The sequence below is a fragment of the Lissotriton vulgaris genome, chromosome 2_1 (genome assembly GCF_964263255.1).
Source record: "Lissotriton vulgaris chromosome 2_1, aLisVul1.2, whole genome shotgun sequence".
In the NCBI taxonomy this organism is placed as follows: Eukaryota; Metazoa; Chordata; class Amphibia; order Caudata; family Salamandridae; genus Lissotriton; species Lissotriton vulgaris.
The window spans coordinates 336,543,561-336,557,593 of NC_141687.1; the positions used below are offsets into that span (position 1 = coordinate 336,543,561).

At 44.3% G+C, this 14,033-nt stretch overlaps 1 protein-coding gene across 1 annotated transcript in view; it reads right to left on the reverse strand.

The window, feature by feature from the left end:
• CPD (carboxypeptidase D) overlaps positions 1-14,033 on the reverse strand; it is an 839,931-nt gene that overhangs the window by 384,740 nt on the left and 441,158 nt on the right. The window contains exon 9 of the mRNA XM_086955076.1: positions 222-324. Coding sequence (XP_086811202.1) covers positions 222-324 — 103 coding nt within the window. The remainder of the gene's footprint in view (positions 1-221; positions 325-14,033) is intronic.

Sequence of the window (14,033 nt, forward strand, 5' to 3'; positions counted from 1 at the left end):
AAGCGCGTGGCACCCTCTTGTCCCTCATTCCCCCGAGACGGATCACTAAAGTTGTCGAGACTGGACGCATCCTTGGGATGCTAACTCCAGCTCGACCTAAAAAAGTACTATTTACGTGGATAATAGAGACATTGGTTACACTGTAATTAACACAACAATGGCTGTAAGCAGAAAATTGAAAGTATTGATAACATTAAGTGGGATGTAGCTGGAACTTTTACCTGGTACGTTGTACCACTTGGCTCCGTTAGTGATGCCCTCAGGAAAGTACTCGTTGGCATACACTTCTTTACAAGGTCTACCTTTGAACATATCTGCATTCTCCTATAGACAGTAGAAAGAAAGGAAATTAGAAGAGAACAAGTTTTACCAATCTCTGCTACAAAAATAATTTTCTGAATGGCTGGAAGAAACAAAGATGCTATTTGAGAAGGAACGAATGCAACCATCAATAGTACATACCCAACTCTTAAGAAAAATATATTCACTTTGGTGTCCTTTTTTCTAATGAATACATAATCTTAATGCATATTCCTCATTATGAATCTTTTAGTATGTAAAATGTACCAAGGAAGCTGGTGACCTTACTTTTGGACGAGGATCAGGATGATATGAAGAGTGAGTTAAACAAAAAATTTAAAATGAATGGGATGGAAGGTTACGGTATAATTATAAGGCCACCTACATATAAGAGGTGGGAGGAGGAATGTATGGGAAAACTACACACCAGAGAAAGGGTTACCAAAGGTAAATGACCTATTCTTCTCAAGAATCATCAAACTGCACACACATATACATACATACAAATAAACACATACATAAATATATATATACACAACCACCCACACACACACACCTAAATAACCCAGTGGCGCAATTACAGTTAGTAACACCTTTCCCTAGGAAAAGCATTTTTTGTTACCCTAATAACTTTGCCATAGTTTAAAACAAAAAAAGCCACATCTACCTCAGCTCCTTCCAGGACATTTTTGGGGTGAGCGGTCAAGCAGGGGCAGAGAAAAAGGTGGGGCCCTATAATTTTTTTTCCAATACAAATTACCATTAAAAGAAAATGTTGCAACTGCCATTTTAGTATACAGGGACACTGTCCCAGAGTACTAAATAATGTTTTTAAAATCATAAGTAAGGGGGCATGGTAGGCCGTTCTGTGGATACTCTGATTCATCGCTCAGCGCCGCCCCCTGGAGAATCCGTGGATCTGCAGATCCGTGGCATAGACAAAAAATTAAAACGCAAAGGGGTTTGGGCGGCACCAGGGTACTGAGCAAGCAGCTCGACCACGCGCCAAACCCTATGCTGCACATAGTGATGGACATCTTACTTTACATAACCAAAAATACAGAAATTCTATGCAAATGTAAAAATCAAAGATTAAAGTGACTTTATAGTTGTAATAATATCTTCAAAATGTTCAGTGATATATATTCACACACATTATACACACACATATATCCGCATATACACAGATACACAAATTTTATATATCTATATAAATGCATATATTCACTGAAAAAACAACGTTTAAAGTAACATGGTTAGGTGAATGAGTCAGTGACAACTAACATTTTGAACAGCACAGATATTTACCAGTTACAGTAAGCAGAGCTAATTATAACTTGCACCCCCACCATGCACGGTTTATGACGCGCATATTACATAACATATGATGTTCTATGGCATCATTTATGACATCTCCCAAGCTTATTTTGTACACATTACTCTATAAACAGGTATAGCATTGGAGTTATGAAAGTAAGTGCAAAATAGCACAGAATATTATGTAGCACCATTACTGCTATCATACAATTAACCCCCATAGGTAAAGCAAACTTGTGTTATGTGCAACGCTGACCCTATTCCATACGCTTTATGGTTCACTGAGTTCATATTGACTATGAACCACAGGTGAAATGGGCCCCTATCCTGCTCACGGTGTTCATTATGTTTACAACTGTTCAGGGAACTGAAGCCCCTTTACATAATTAATGCCCGAATAGGGACAGGCTTTATGTGTATCAAACCCCTAACAGTTACTGAACCTACACTGAGAAAAGAAGTGGATAAAAGCAGAAAAGCTGATGCTGTTAACATTGTGTACTCTATGGAGAGAGTTTACTTTGTGCAACACTGTTTGCAGACAGTGAAATTCTCATGCAAAATACACCACAGAGTATTTAAAATTATGTACAAGAACAATGAACACTCAACGACTATTCACTTGAAATAACCAAGTTCTGAAGGTGCGAAAGATCATACTATCTGTAGTATTCATACTGTGGTAAATACTTTACAGATAACCCATCTTTCGAAGCAGAACAAGCACATGTACCTAGGTTAGCACCTAGTGCACACAGTGTTCTATGTTAAGTAGAATTTGTCCTGCTTAGACTATTCGGTCTAATAACTCATGGCTCATAACAATACTTAGTATGTTTTACATAGAATCTTTGTCCTGCTAGAAAAATTTTCTGCAGTACCAAAACATTTTTATGGAACATAATGAACAGAAGTCGTGAACAGTCACCTACGCACAATTACTCTTCAATACAAATATTTACAACATGTTTAATAACTGTACACCGTCAACAAAGGGAGAGACAGGGTTCAAGGGCACTCTTAGTCCCCAGTCAATAGATAAATAAACAAAGGAAGAGTGTCCGTCAGTGTGGCGTTAATAAAGTGAAAATAGCACGTAAGAATATGAGGCCAGCTGTAGTTGGTCAGAGGACTGGACCAACTTTCAAGAAAAAATACATGATTTTTTCAGGAAACCCTCACTCACCCTAGTGGTGACATGCTTCATCATCGGGTCCACTAGGGAGATCGAGTACCTCCCCAGTGTGCTGCGACGCCAGGAGACTGCGGAGCAGGTTTGTGAGAGTGAAGAGTAAAAAAGTTAAGTGTGGTTAAAAATGTCAGAGGTTGTACCAAAAAATCATTTATTAGCTGGTCAACTTGACATATTAAAATTAAAGACTATGTGCAGGGAAACTAACCAAAAGAAATACTGGTGTTTCCCTGTTAGGGGAAGGTCAACATGTTTCTGCCCTTTAAGTGTATGAATTTACAGGGCTTTCATCAGGACCAGTATGCGAGTGTTGCCTCAACAGGTGTAGGCGCGCTAAGGCCCACCCTGCCGAAGGCAGTGAAAGTTAAAAATAGCACTATGTGTAAAAATTGGTGCGTTAAAAATACAAACCAAAAGGCTAGGGGATTTACCTCTGTTGCGAGGAGCCCAGAAGTCTGTAGACAAATGATAGACAGACAGACAAACAACACACAAAACATATAAACAAGAACAAACAATCATTATTGATCATGTTTTATGGCCATTACACTAATAGTGTGGCGTGATACGTGCTAACAAACCTATCAATGGCCGTGGCCGAGATGGATGACATTGCAGAATATAAGTTGTGCCCAAGAACCAGGGTGATGGGCCTCAACTAGAACCAGAGTCGAGTAATCTGGCACAAGGCGTTGCACAATTGGTGAGGCAATTTAAATGGAGGCTTGCAGTGCTAAGTCCATCCGTGTGGGAAGCCAGGCGGCTGCCCGTAATTATAACACTACCTATAGTAAGGCGGCGGAGAAATAATCCCCGAGGTGTAGCGTAAAAAACAGTGCTACGTTGTGGTTACTCGTAGCCCTGCTGGCCGTGTATACCCCTACTCTGATCCTAACTATAGTGCACCGAAAAAGGACACTAACAAATCTGATGATTCAGACAGCCACTCGTCTAGTGGGAGCACTACGAGCAACCAGAGCCCAAAACAAAGAGGACGTAGAGGAGGGAGAGGCAGATTTAATTATCCTACACAACAACCAAGATGGCAGAATTATGGTCATCCAAACAATGGTCCCCCACCTTTGTTTTACCAACAACCCCAGTTCCCGATGATGAACTGGAACCCCTACATGCAACCCCTTTTTCCCCAAAATCACCCACCCATGCCTTTTTAGGGAGAGGCGGGCGGGGATGGGGACGGAGCAGAGGGAACACACAAGTGACCTGGGAGGACGAAGACGCAGTGGGGAAACACACTCGCAGTCGAACAGCAACAGCCAGCACGAGTGCGGTTTAAGTCTTGTGACAAACCTTTCAAAGAAAATTCTAACGCCGGAAGAGACGAAAGTCCTAGAGAAGGGTTTAGGTTTTGTCCCTACTTCACGTCCGGACAAATTTCGACTCCATTGTGAGCTCGCACAATTTTTTAGAAAACTTAAACTCAAGGCGTTGTTTGAGTCAAAAGAGCAGTCTGAAACTAATGAACAAGAGTTTGACACTAAATTCAGACCTAAATCGACTTTCATGCCACCACCACATACCATACCCGCAGCAATCACGACTTTCGAACAGGCTGTCACTAAAGATCTGGAAGCCTTTGAAAATCCCAAACGGTTCAACAATTTCTCGGCGGCAGAACACAAAGCCCTTGAGAACTTGAAAAATGACAAAGACATTGTCATAAAACCAGCCGACAAGGGCGGTGGGATTGTTATCCAGGATACTGCGGATTACGATACAGCATGCTTGACTCTTCTAAATGACAGAACCAACTACACCCCTCTTACCACAGACCCAACTGCTGAAATGAAAGCACGAATAGCCACATTTGTACGAGAGGCAGAGCTGAACGAACATATCTCACCTCACGAGGCGGCATACCTTATGGCAGGGGTCCAATGATCCCATATTTTTATACATTGCCAAAAACACACAAAAATGTATTACCGCCACCAGGTCGCCCCATCGTATCTGGCATTGGCTCAGTGCTGGAACCCCTATCCACTTTCTGCAACCACTATCTAAAACCGATAGTGCAAAATTCCAGCACCTACCTGAAGGACACAAAAAGCCTTCTCAGGCTACTGAATGACATCTCTTTTGAACCAGACTCTGTCATCCTGGTCACTATGGACATAGAGAGTCTGTACACCAGTATCCCCCAGGAAGAAACACTACGGGTACTGGCACAAGCACTTGACACAGTGAACTGGGAATACACCACCCCAAAGGCGTTCATCCTACAATGTGCAAGGATGGCACTTAAAGAAAATTACTTTGAATACAAGGGGCAACTGTACCTCCAATGCACAGGGACCTCAATGGGCAGCACCTTCACTCCTAGCATAGCGGGGTTGTACGTATACGATTTTGAGACCAAGCATATCCTGCCTACATCCAACCCCTTTGCCTCCTCCATAGGATTATGGAGGAGGTACATTGATGACATTCTCATACTATGGAATGGTACTGAAAACAGTCTCATTGAGTTCCTGAGTTGGGTCAATACCCTTGACCCTTATCTAAGATTCACTCACAATCACAGCAAAGAATCAATAGTTTTCTTGGATGTAGTGATAAGGATCGAGGGAACATCTCTCACTACTGTGACTCATCATAAACCTACGGCAAGGAACAATCTTCTGCAATTCAGCAGCTTCCATCCAAGGCCACTGCGTGAAAACCTGCCCTACGGGCAATACCTCCGCTTGAGAAGAAACTGCAGCAGCACTACAGACTATAAAACACAGGCAAAGGACCTAACTGTTAAACTGAGACAAAGAGGCTACCCTCAAGGAATCCTCAACAAAGGACAGACCAGGGCCCGGAATCAACCTCGGGATGCCCTCCTTGAAGAGAATGTGAAAAATGACACTGATGTACCATTAACATGTGTGACTACTTATAGCACGCTCTCAGACAATGTCAAAAAGTCTATAAATAAGAACTGGAGAATTATCACCAGTAGCATGGGTGATTGGGAAAAACCACTTTTTTCCTTTAAAAAGGGCAGGAGTCTTAAGGATGCCCTGGTTCATACAAGACCTTTAACATGCCCGTCATCACTTACCAGATCCGTCACTGAACCATGGCACTTACCCCCCATTACTGGGCATTTTCCATGTACTGACTGCAGTGTCTGCCATTTAACCACCCACACCAAACAGCTAAATCTGGAACCGGGCAAAGTATGGACCCAAAAATCCCATACTAACTGTAACTCCACCAATGTTATATATCTGATTACTTGCCCGTGTGCCAAGAGATATGTGGGCATGACAACCCGGAAAGTCAAGACACGCATTGGCGAACATCGCAGTAATGTTTGCTGCAAGAAAGTAACCACCAAACTCAGCGAACATTTTCTGCAGGCAAATCATACCCCCAATGATATGACCTGGACAGTGATCGAACAGGTCAATAACCCCAGGAACAGAGAGAACATCCTGTTTGAAAAAGAGCAGCGCTGGGTCTATAGACTCAATACACATATCCAGGGACTAAACGATCAAATACCTTGGGCCAGTGTTCTGAAACAGTAACAATGATCAAAATAAGATTTTTTTCTATATGAGGGTATCAACCAAGACTGCAGCTCTAACTATGTGAAAACAATGTATCACATTTCTACTAATAATTCTCCTGGTGCATCTCTCATTGTAATCCTAACTAGTCATTTACTTTTTTACTTTTTGACTTGCTGAAATCAATTTTTCATAAGCTATCCTTCAGAATCAGCCATGAACTTCTATTGCCAATATAGTCCGCATTGCAAATCTAAAACGGACCTCCGTTTCAAAGCCCAATTACTTGACTCTCTGAGGCTTGCTTGCCAAGCCTCGTTTCCAAATAATCGTTGCCTCTAGTCTTGCGCGCGCATGCGCACGAAGCTTGTATTCCAAGCCTCCTTTGGAACTCGGCGCCTCGAGTACATTGCTCGCGGGAGCACAGGGCTTGCTTCCCAAGCCTCTCTGTCAAACAAGCGTCTCCCATTGGCGGACGCCTCAACGCCTCCCCCTCTTAGCGCCAGGCTTGCCCCTCGCTCGGGATCCACGAGATCCAGCGGGGGACAGCTAGGTGCCGAGTGGGTGCTGAGCGTTGCGGGCGGAAGATCAACTCTTTGGACATCCTCTGAAGCTAAGTGTTTGTGTGTGAGATCCTGCCAGATTCTTTAAACTCGTTGTGTGTTTGTTTTTACCTTAATCGGGTGTGCCATTGTCGCTCCCACCCCCGCCCCCCTGAATCTATTGGGCGTGGTTCACATTGAGTACAAGTGAGGATTGTTTCACTTATATGTTTCATTACTTTGCGTGCCTAATTAGTTCTCTAATTCCACGGCCAGCAGGGCTACGAGTAACCACAACGTAGCACTGTTTTTTACGCTACACCTCGGGGATTATTTCTCCGCCGCCTTACTATAGGTAGTGTTATAATTACGGGCAGCCGCCTGGCTTCCCACACGGATGGACTTAGCACTGCAAGCCTCCATTTAAATTGCCTCACCAATTGTGCAACGCCTTGTGCCAGATTACTCGACTCTGGTTCTAGTTGAGGCCCATCACCCTGGGTTCTTGGGCACAACTTCTATTCTGCAATGTCATCCATCTCGGCCACGGCCATTGATAGGTTTGTTAGCACGTATCACGCCACACTATTAGTGTAATGGCCATAAAACATGATCAATAATGATTGTTTGTTCTTGTTTATATGTTTTGTGTGTTGTTTGTCTGTCTGTCTATCATTTGTCTACAGACTTCTGGGCTCCTCGCAACAGAGGTAAATCCCCTAGCCTTTTGGTTTGTATTTTTAACGCACCAATTTTTACACATAGTGCTATTTTTAACTTTCACTGCCTTCGGCAGGGTGGGCCTTAGCGCGCCTATACCTGTTGAGGCAACACTCGCATACTGGTCCTGATGAAAGCCCTGTAAATTCATACACTTAAAGGGCAGAAACATGTTGACCTTCCCCTAACAGGGAAACACCAGTATTTCTTTTGGTTAGTTTCCCTGCACATAGTCTTTAATTTTAATATGTCAAGTTGACTAGCTAATAAATGATTTTTTGGTACAACCTCTGACATTTTTAACCACACTTAACTTTTTCACTTTTCACTCTCACAAACCTGCTCCGCAGTCTCCTGGCGTCGCAGCACACTGGGGAGGTACTCGATCTCCCTAGTGGACCCGATGATGAAGCATGTCACCACTAGGGTGAGGTAGGGTTTCCTGAAAAAATCATGTATTTTTTCTTGAAAGTTGGTCCAGTCCTCTGACCAACTACAGCTGGCCTCATATTCTTACGTGCTATTTTCACTTTATTAACGCCACACTGACGGACACTCTTCCTTTGTTTATTTATTTAATAACTGTACACACCTATGGTGCGTTAGGAGCACATGCATTTTGTAAACACAACAATTAGCTCGACATAGGCTGTACAAAATTAGGCAGAAAAGTAATTTGGCCATTAGCCACCACCATGTAAACTATAAAACAAACCAACAGACTCATTGGATGATGTAATCAGTGAGGTCATTCGAATTATCATCTGTGATATTATAAATGAGCTCTCAGGACATGTCATGAAATATGTAATATGTGAGGCCATAAGCTGATTCTACTTACTGGTGAATTTCTCATTTTATTTTTGGTTCAATATGTTAATGTTACCACTGCTATATTTACTTAACTAGAACGTAACTTGACCCTTTGGTTAGACCCTGGGTACCCCATCCCTCTGGGCTTTTTTTTATTAAAAGGGAGGGTGGGGGCACATGCTGCCCCTCTCCAAGCCTTATTAGGCCCTGTGGACCCCATCCTTCAGGGCCATTTTTTAAATGTAATTAAAGGTGTGGGGGAGAAAGACTGTGTGGCCCTCATCCTCTAGCCTTATTAGACCCTGGGGACCACATCCCTTGTGCCAGAATTTTAAAAAAAGGAGGGAGGACACGCTGCCCCCCCCCCCCTGAGCCTGGTGTCCTGTAGATCCCATCCCCATGGCCTTTTCTTTCAATGAAAGAGGAAGGGGGGGCGCAAGTATCCCTCTCTGAGCTTCGATAGGCCCTGGGGACCCCACTTTCAAGGGAGTTTTTTTTTTTTTTTTTAAATTAAAAGGGCAGGGGGTCGTCTGCTGATCCCCCACCATATTAATAAATTGGGCCCTGTGGAATCGGTGCCCCAATGATAACAAGCATTTGCAATGCAATAGGTCTCGCATTAGGAAAGTTTGAGCTATTGGTATTGTAAATGAAATTTTTTTTATTTATGTGTTAGTTTTGAAAATAGCGAAATTAATAGCTTTGTCATTTACAATGCCAATAGTTATACCTTTCACAAATGTGACCCCTATAGCATTTGTAATGCAATATGTGTTGTATTTACGTGACTTAGATGTATTGATATTACAAATAACAGTGGCTTTTAATTTTTTTAATAATTAATACTTAAATAAAAGGTATTGTAATTTATAATGGCAATAGCTCAAACTTTTGTAAATAACTTTTGTGAAGATTATGTTCAGTGTATTTTATTGTGACGAAAATCCAAGAACAGAAGTGAAATATTAACATCTTTTTGTGACATTTGTAATAAAGCTTGAAACATTGAGAGAACATTTCAACGTGGCTCTTTATTGAACTGTTTGCTAGCATAAGTCAGACACTTTGAATTCTCTTTGTCTTAATCTTTGTATGAAGTATCTGCTTTTGATTTGATCAATGGCACATGGCACTTCGGAGCTGGAGCTGGATACATTTTCTCCTACTGGCTAATGCATGTTTTTAAGCTTATAGTGATTTTACCGCAACATTTCTCCCATTTAGTTATTTCTGGGTTATCATTTCCCTCCTATTCTCTCTTCCTTGGGAATATTAGAATGGAGTTCAGATACTTAAAAAAAACTAGTTATGATGCTTATGTTCTTTTTCGTGGTCTTCTTTGCTACTCGGAGTAGAAAAGAACTGCATGGATTTTCCCAGAACACTAGTGGCTCATGAGGCATAACAGTCTTCTTCTGTGAGACTGTACGTGTGAACACACCACCAGATGTGCTCTTTTATCAGTTTGCTTACTTAGCTAAGACATCATATCACGTGCTACAGATCCTGCTGACTTAACATTTTGGCTTACAACTATGTCATCGTTACTTCTATCCTCAGCACTCTATCAATTTAGTCTAGTCTGCCTGATGTTTGATACTGCAGTGCAGGTTGATTACATGTGTTAATACACACACAATATGTCTGGCTATGAGGAGGGGAAAGCAGGATGTGAAGAGACAAAAGGAGTGCGCTGCTTAACGCCTTAACCGCGGCGGTTTTTCCACCACGGTGTGGGCGTTCTAAAGGGTGGGTGGGGCTCCGTCGGACAACAGTGTTTTTAGGGTTGCGTTTAGATTGAGTTACAGATCGCTTTCAAAGACATGTCGGTTCTGTTAATTATACTGATTCAACACCATCTTTTGGTCCCTTTGATTGCTAGAAAATAGATGCCTTTTTGGTGAAGGTGTGCTGGATATGTAAGTAAATTCGATCAAATAAATAAACAAATAGAAGGGGGACAAGGATGGAAGTGTTTCATGCGAAACAACCAGGAAAGCACATTTGGTGCAGAGCCATCTTGAGACCTATAGCTAAAGGTGTTTTGCACCAACTCTTAGACAAATCTATCTGTCTTAGTTATTGGTCACCAGCTGACATCTAATCATGCATTTCTACCCCTACATTTGATTATTTGCTCTTGATTTTCTACCAGTGTAATAAAGAAAGAGTCACTTATGACAACTTTTAATTTTATACCCTATACAGTTTGTCACTTCGCATTTTATAAATCTAGTTGCTCTTATGTAAGGCGTTCTTCTAGCCTACGGGGTCTGAGTTACACAAAAAAAAGCACAATAAATAAATATTTGCCTTATCTGACTCCACGACCCGAGGACTCCAAGGCTTGGTCTGATCCCAATGTGCTCACTACAGGCACATAATTTCACTACCATAGTAACTGTTCTATGTATGCATAGTGAGAAAATGGAGGTAGGGTGAAAAGATGTGTCTCCCACGGATTCATACTCAAATGTAGCTTTGGTATCAAAAGACAACGCCAACAAAATGAAACAAGAATAAACTAGAAAAAAAAAAACGAGAAGAGAAGGGGACAGTAAACTTGAAAAATAAACCTATTGTATGGCTTGTACATTTCCTCACTTTGGGCTTAATGACTCAGCGATAATGGTAAAAAAATCGCCCATCCGAACTCCTCGCGCAGAAAAGGTCTGGGAATTGTAGTGTTTTCGGGCCACGCCTCCAAAAGCTGCACGTGGTATGGCGTCGGTAAAAAACTGCAATCCCCATTCGCTCCTCTCCCTTGTTCCTACAGGGCTAAAAGGTGGACTATGTCGCCGCTCGCCTCAGCTGTGAGTGACGCCCTCCTGAGCGCCTGGACAGAGACCAGGAGAACAAGGGAGAGGAGGAGCAGCAGCCTGGTGGAGAGAGGGAGCTGCTGCACGGTCCGCGGCGGCGGGGGAACGGAGCGGCCTGGGGGTGCGAGGACCTCCCATGGTGTCTGCAAGGTACCCGCGCTCTCTTGTCACTACTGCTGGGGCGGTATACCGGAGCAGAGGCAAGGATAGGGGGGGCGGAGAGGGAGCTATGCCTCTGCGAGGACTGTGCGCTAGAGTGTGTGCGTGCGTGTGTGTATGCGCGGCGGGGGGGGGATTGATTGTCTGTGCGTGTACTCTCGTGTGTGGGCGGCGGCGCGGGGAAGGGGGGCTGGGGAGGTGTAGTGTGTGTCTGTATGTGTGCGCTCGTGTGTGTGTCGTGTCTGCCTGCGTGTGCATGTTGTGAACAGCCTGCTCTGTGTGTGTGTGTGTGTGTGTGTGTGTGTAGGTGCGGCGACGGCGACGGGGGGGGGGGTGTGGCTGTGACTGTGATGTGCGCGGCTGTGATGTGCGCATGCGTGAGTGCGCGTGCACGCAGTGTAATCCAGCCAAGAGAAGCGCGTGGCAGTTTCCTGTCCACCATTCCCCCGCGTCAGATAACTATAAGTCTCCAACCCTGGACGCATCCTTCGGATGCGAATTCCAGGGCGAGACCTAAAAAGGACCCCCCCCCCCCTTTAAGAAATGTGCCACTAGTATGCCATGTTGGACGTTTTTTCCTGATCCTATGGAGTCTTACAGGATTGTGTCAAAAATTACCATTTAAAAAAAAAACTGGCTCTAGTGAGGATTCTTGCGGGTTCCCCTCACATGCTGCCTGGGGGACAGGGTATCGTATCCTGCCACCTTTTATCACTTTTTTTTTTATAGTTCAGAACAGGGGATTAAGTCCCAGAGTCCTGTAATTGCTGTCAGCAACATTTTTCTGATGTTCCTGGCAGCCAATCAGAGCACTCACCCCGCCTGACTCCCAAGGAGCGAATTAGCTCAAAGGGGAAAAAGGTCCCTGGGTCAATCAGAATGCTCCACTTTTAAATTGGCACTCCCGCAAGACCCTCTCTAGCATATCTCAAGTAACTATAAGTTGTACCCTAAAGTAACTATAACTAGTGCCCCGCCATGCACAGTCTGATCAACAATGATAGCATTTCAGATGTGATAAGGGATGTTAGAAATGTTGTCAATGAACATGTTATGAGTGATTTATTATGCAAGGGTAAAAGCAGTACATAGTGAGGGTACAAGTTACAGTGACTTGAGATAACAAGAACTGCTGAACTTCAGTGGTTTTGTTGGTTTCAAATGGAATGTATTGTGACATTTTCACCCAACTATAACATCCTGTTAACCTTTATCTGTTTCAGTGAATTTATAAGTCTGTTTTAATTTAAAGTTGGATGTTCTTACAAGTCCCAACTATAACTTTACTTCAACCTTTGTCTTGTTCAATGGATTTCTAGGTTAACGTAAAATAGTAATGCATGGCAGGGGCTGGACGCAAGTTAAAGCCTGGCTTTGTCCGTTGTGCTGCCCACGTCCAAGCTTGCTGCCATTGCCCCCTCCATTTTCCTTGCTCTTCATTGTCCAAGTACATACCCCTGCCCCCTTGTCCAGCCTTGAGTGGATGTTCTGCCACTGCCCTTCCTGTCTGCCCTGCACAGTACACTTTCTGCCTCTACCCACTTCGTCTCTGCCCTCTGTTGTCAAAGTCTATGCACCTGCCCACTCCGTCTGCCCTACAAGGTACGACGTACTGCCACTGCCCTCCAGTTAGCTTGATGTCACTGCCCACTCCTCCTGCCTTTCATTGCTTGAGGCTATGTCTGTATCATTGCCCTCCTGCTTAGCCCCCATTCTTAGCTTGTTGCCCTTACCATCCTTCCCCTTGCCGTTTGATGTCTGTGTGCATGCCCCTGCTCCCTCCCTTTTGCTCACCAGGTATTCTGGACCTGCCACTGCCCCCTTTTGTCTACTAGGAGTGCTCGGTTGAGCCGCACTGCCCATCCCACCTGCTCAGCATGGTAGATGGTTGCCGCCTGTCCCTGACATCCTACCTTCCATTGTTCGAGTTCCATGCCCCTATGCCCTCCCTCTGGTCCATCATACTCCATTTTGCTGCCACTTCCTTCTGCCCTCAATGCTCTGTTGTGCTGTGGCTGCTCCTCCTACCCACCCTGCATGATCTGTTGTGAAGCCCCTGGCCCCTTCCCCTGTCCTCTCATGTATCCAGCCCCTACTTTTCTTTTCTGCCCTCCATGGCTGTTGTGCTGCCACGGACCGTTCCATCTGACCTGTGTGGTCAGCTTGCTGCTTCTCACCCCTACCACCTTCCTTCCTTTGTCCGTGTGTATGCTATTATAGCCGCGCTATTGCCCACCATGGTGTGTTGTGCTTTCAGGTCCAATCCTGCACGCCCTGCATGGGCAGTTTGACGCTCCTGCCCTGGCCCCGGTTTCCATGTGCAGCCCCTATCCCCTCCCTCCTGCCTTCGATGATCCGATGGCTTGCCCCTTCCTCCTATCTCCTGCCCTTTGTGGTTTGTTGTGCAGCAATTCTCCCTGCTGTCTGTCCGATAAGGTCAGCTGCTTGCCCATGCCTTTTTCCCCCTCTGCTGTGTGTGCATTGCCCAGTCCCCTCCCTATTACTTTCTTTGGTCCGTTGTGCTGTACTGCTATCCTTGACATGTGTGATGTACTGTGCTGCTGCAATATTGTGCTGCTGTAACCCCCTGGCACCTGCCCTGTAAAGTCAGCTTTATGTCCCTGCCCACCTCCTTCCTGCCCTGTAT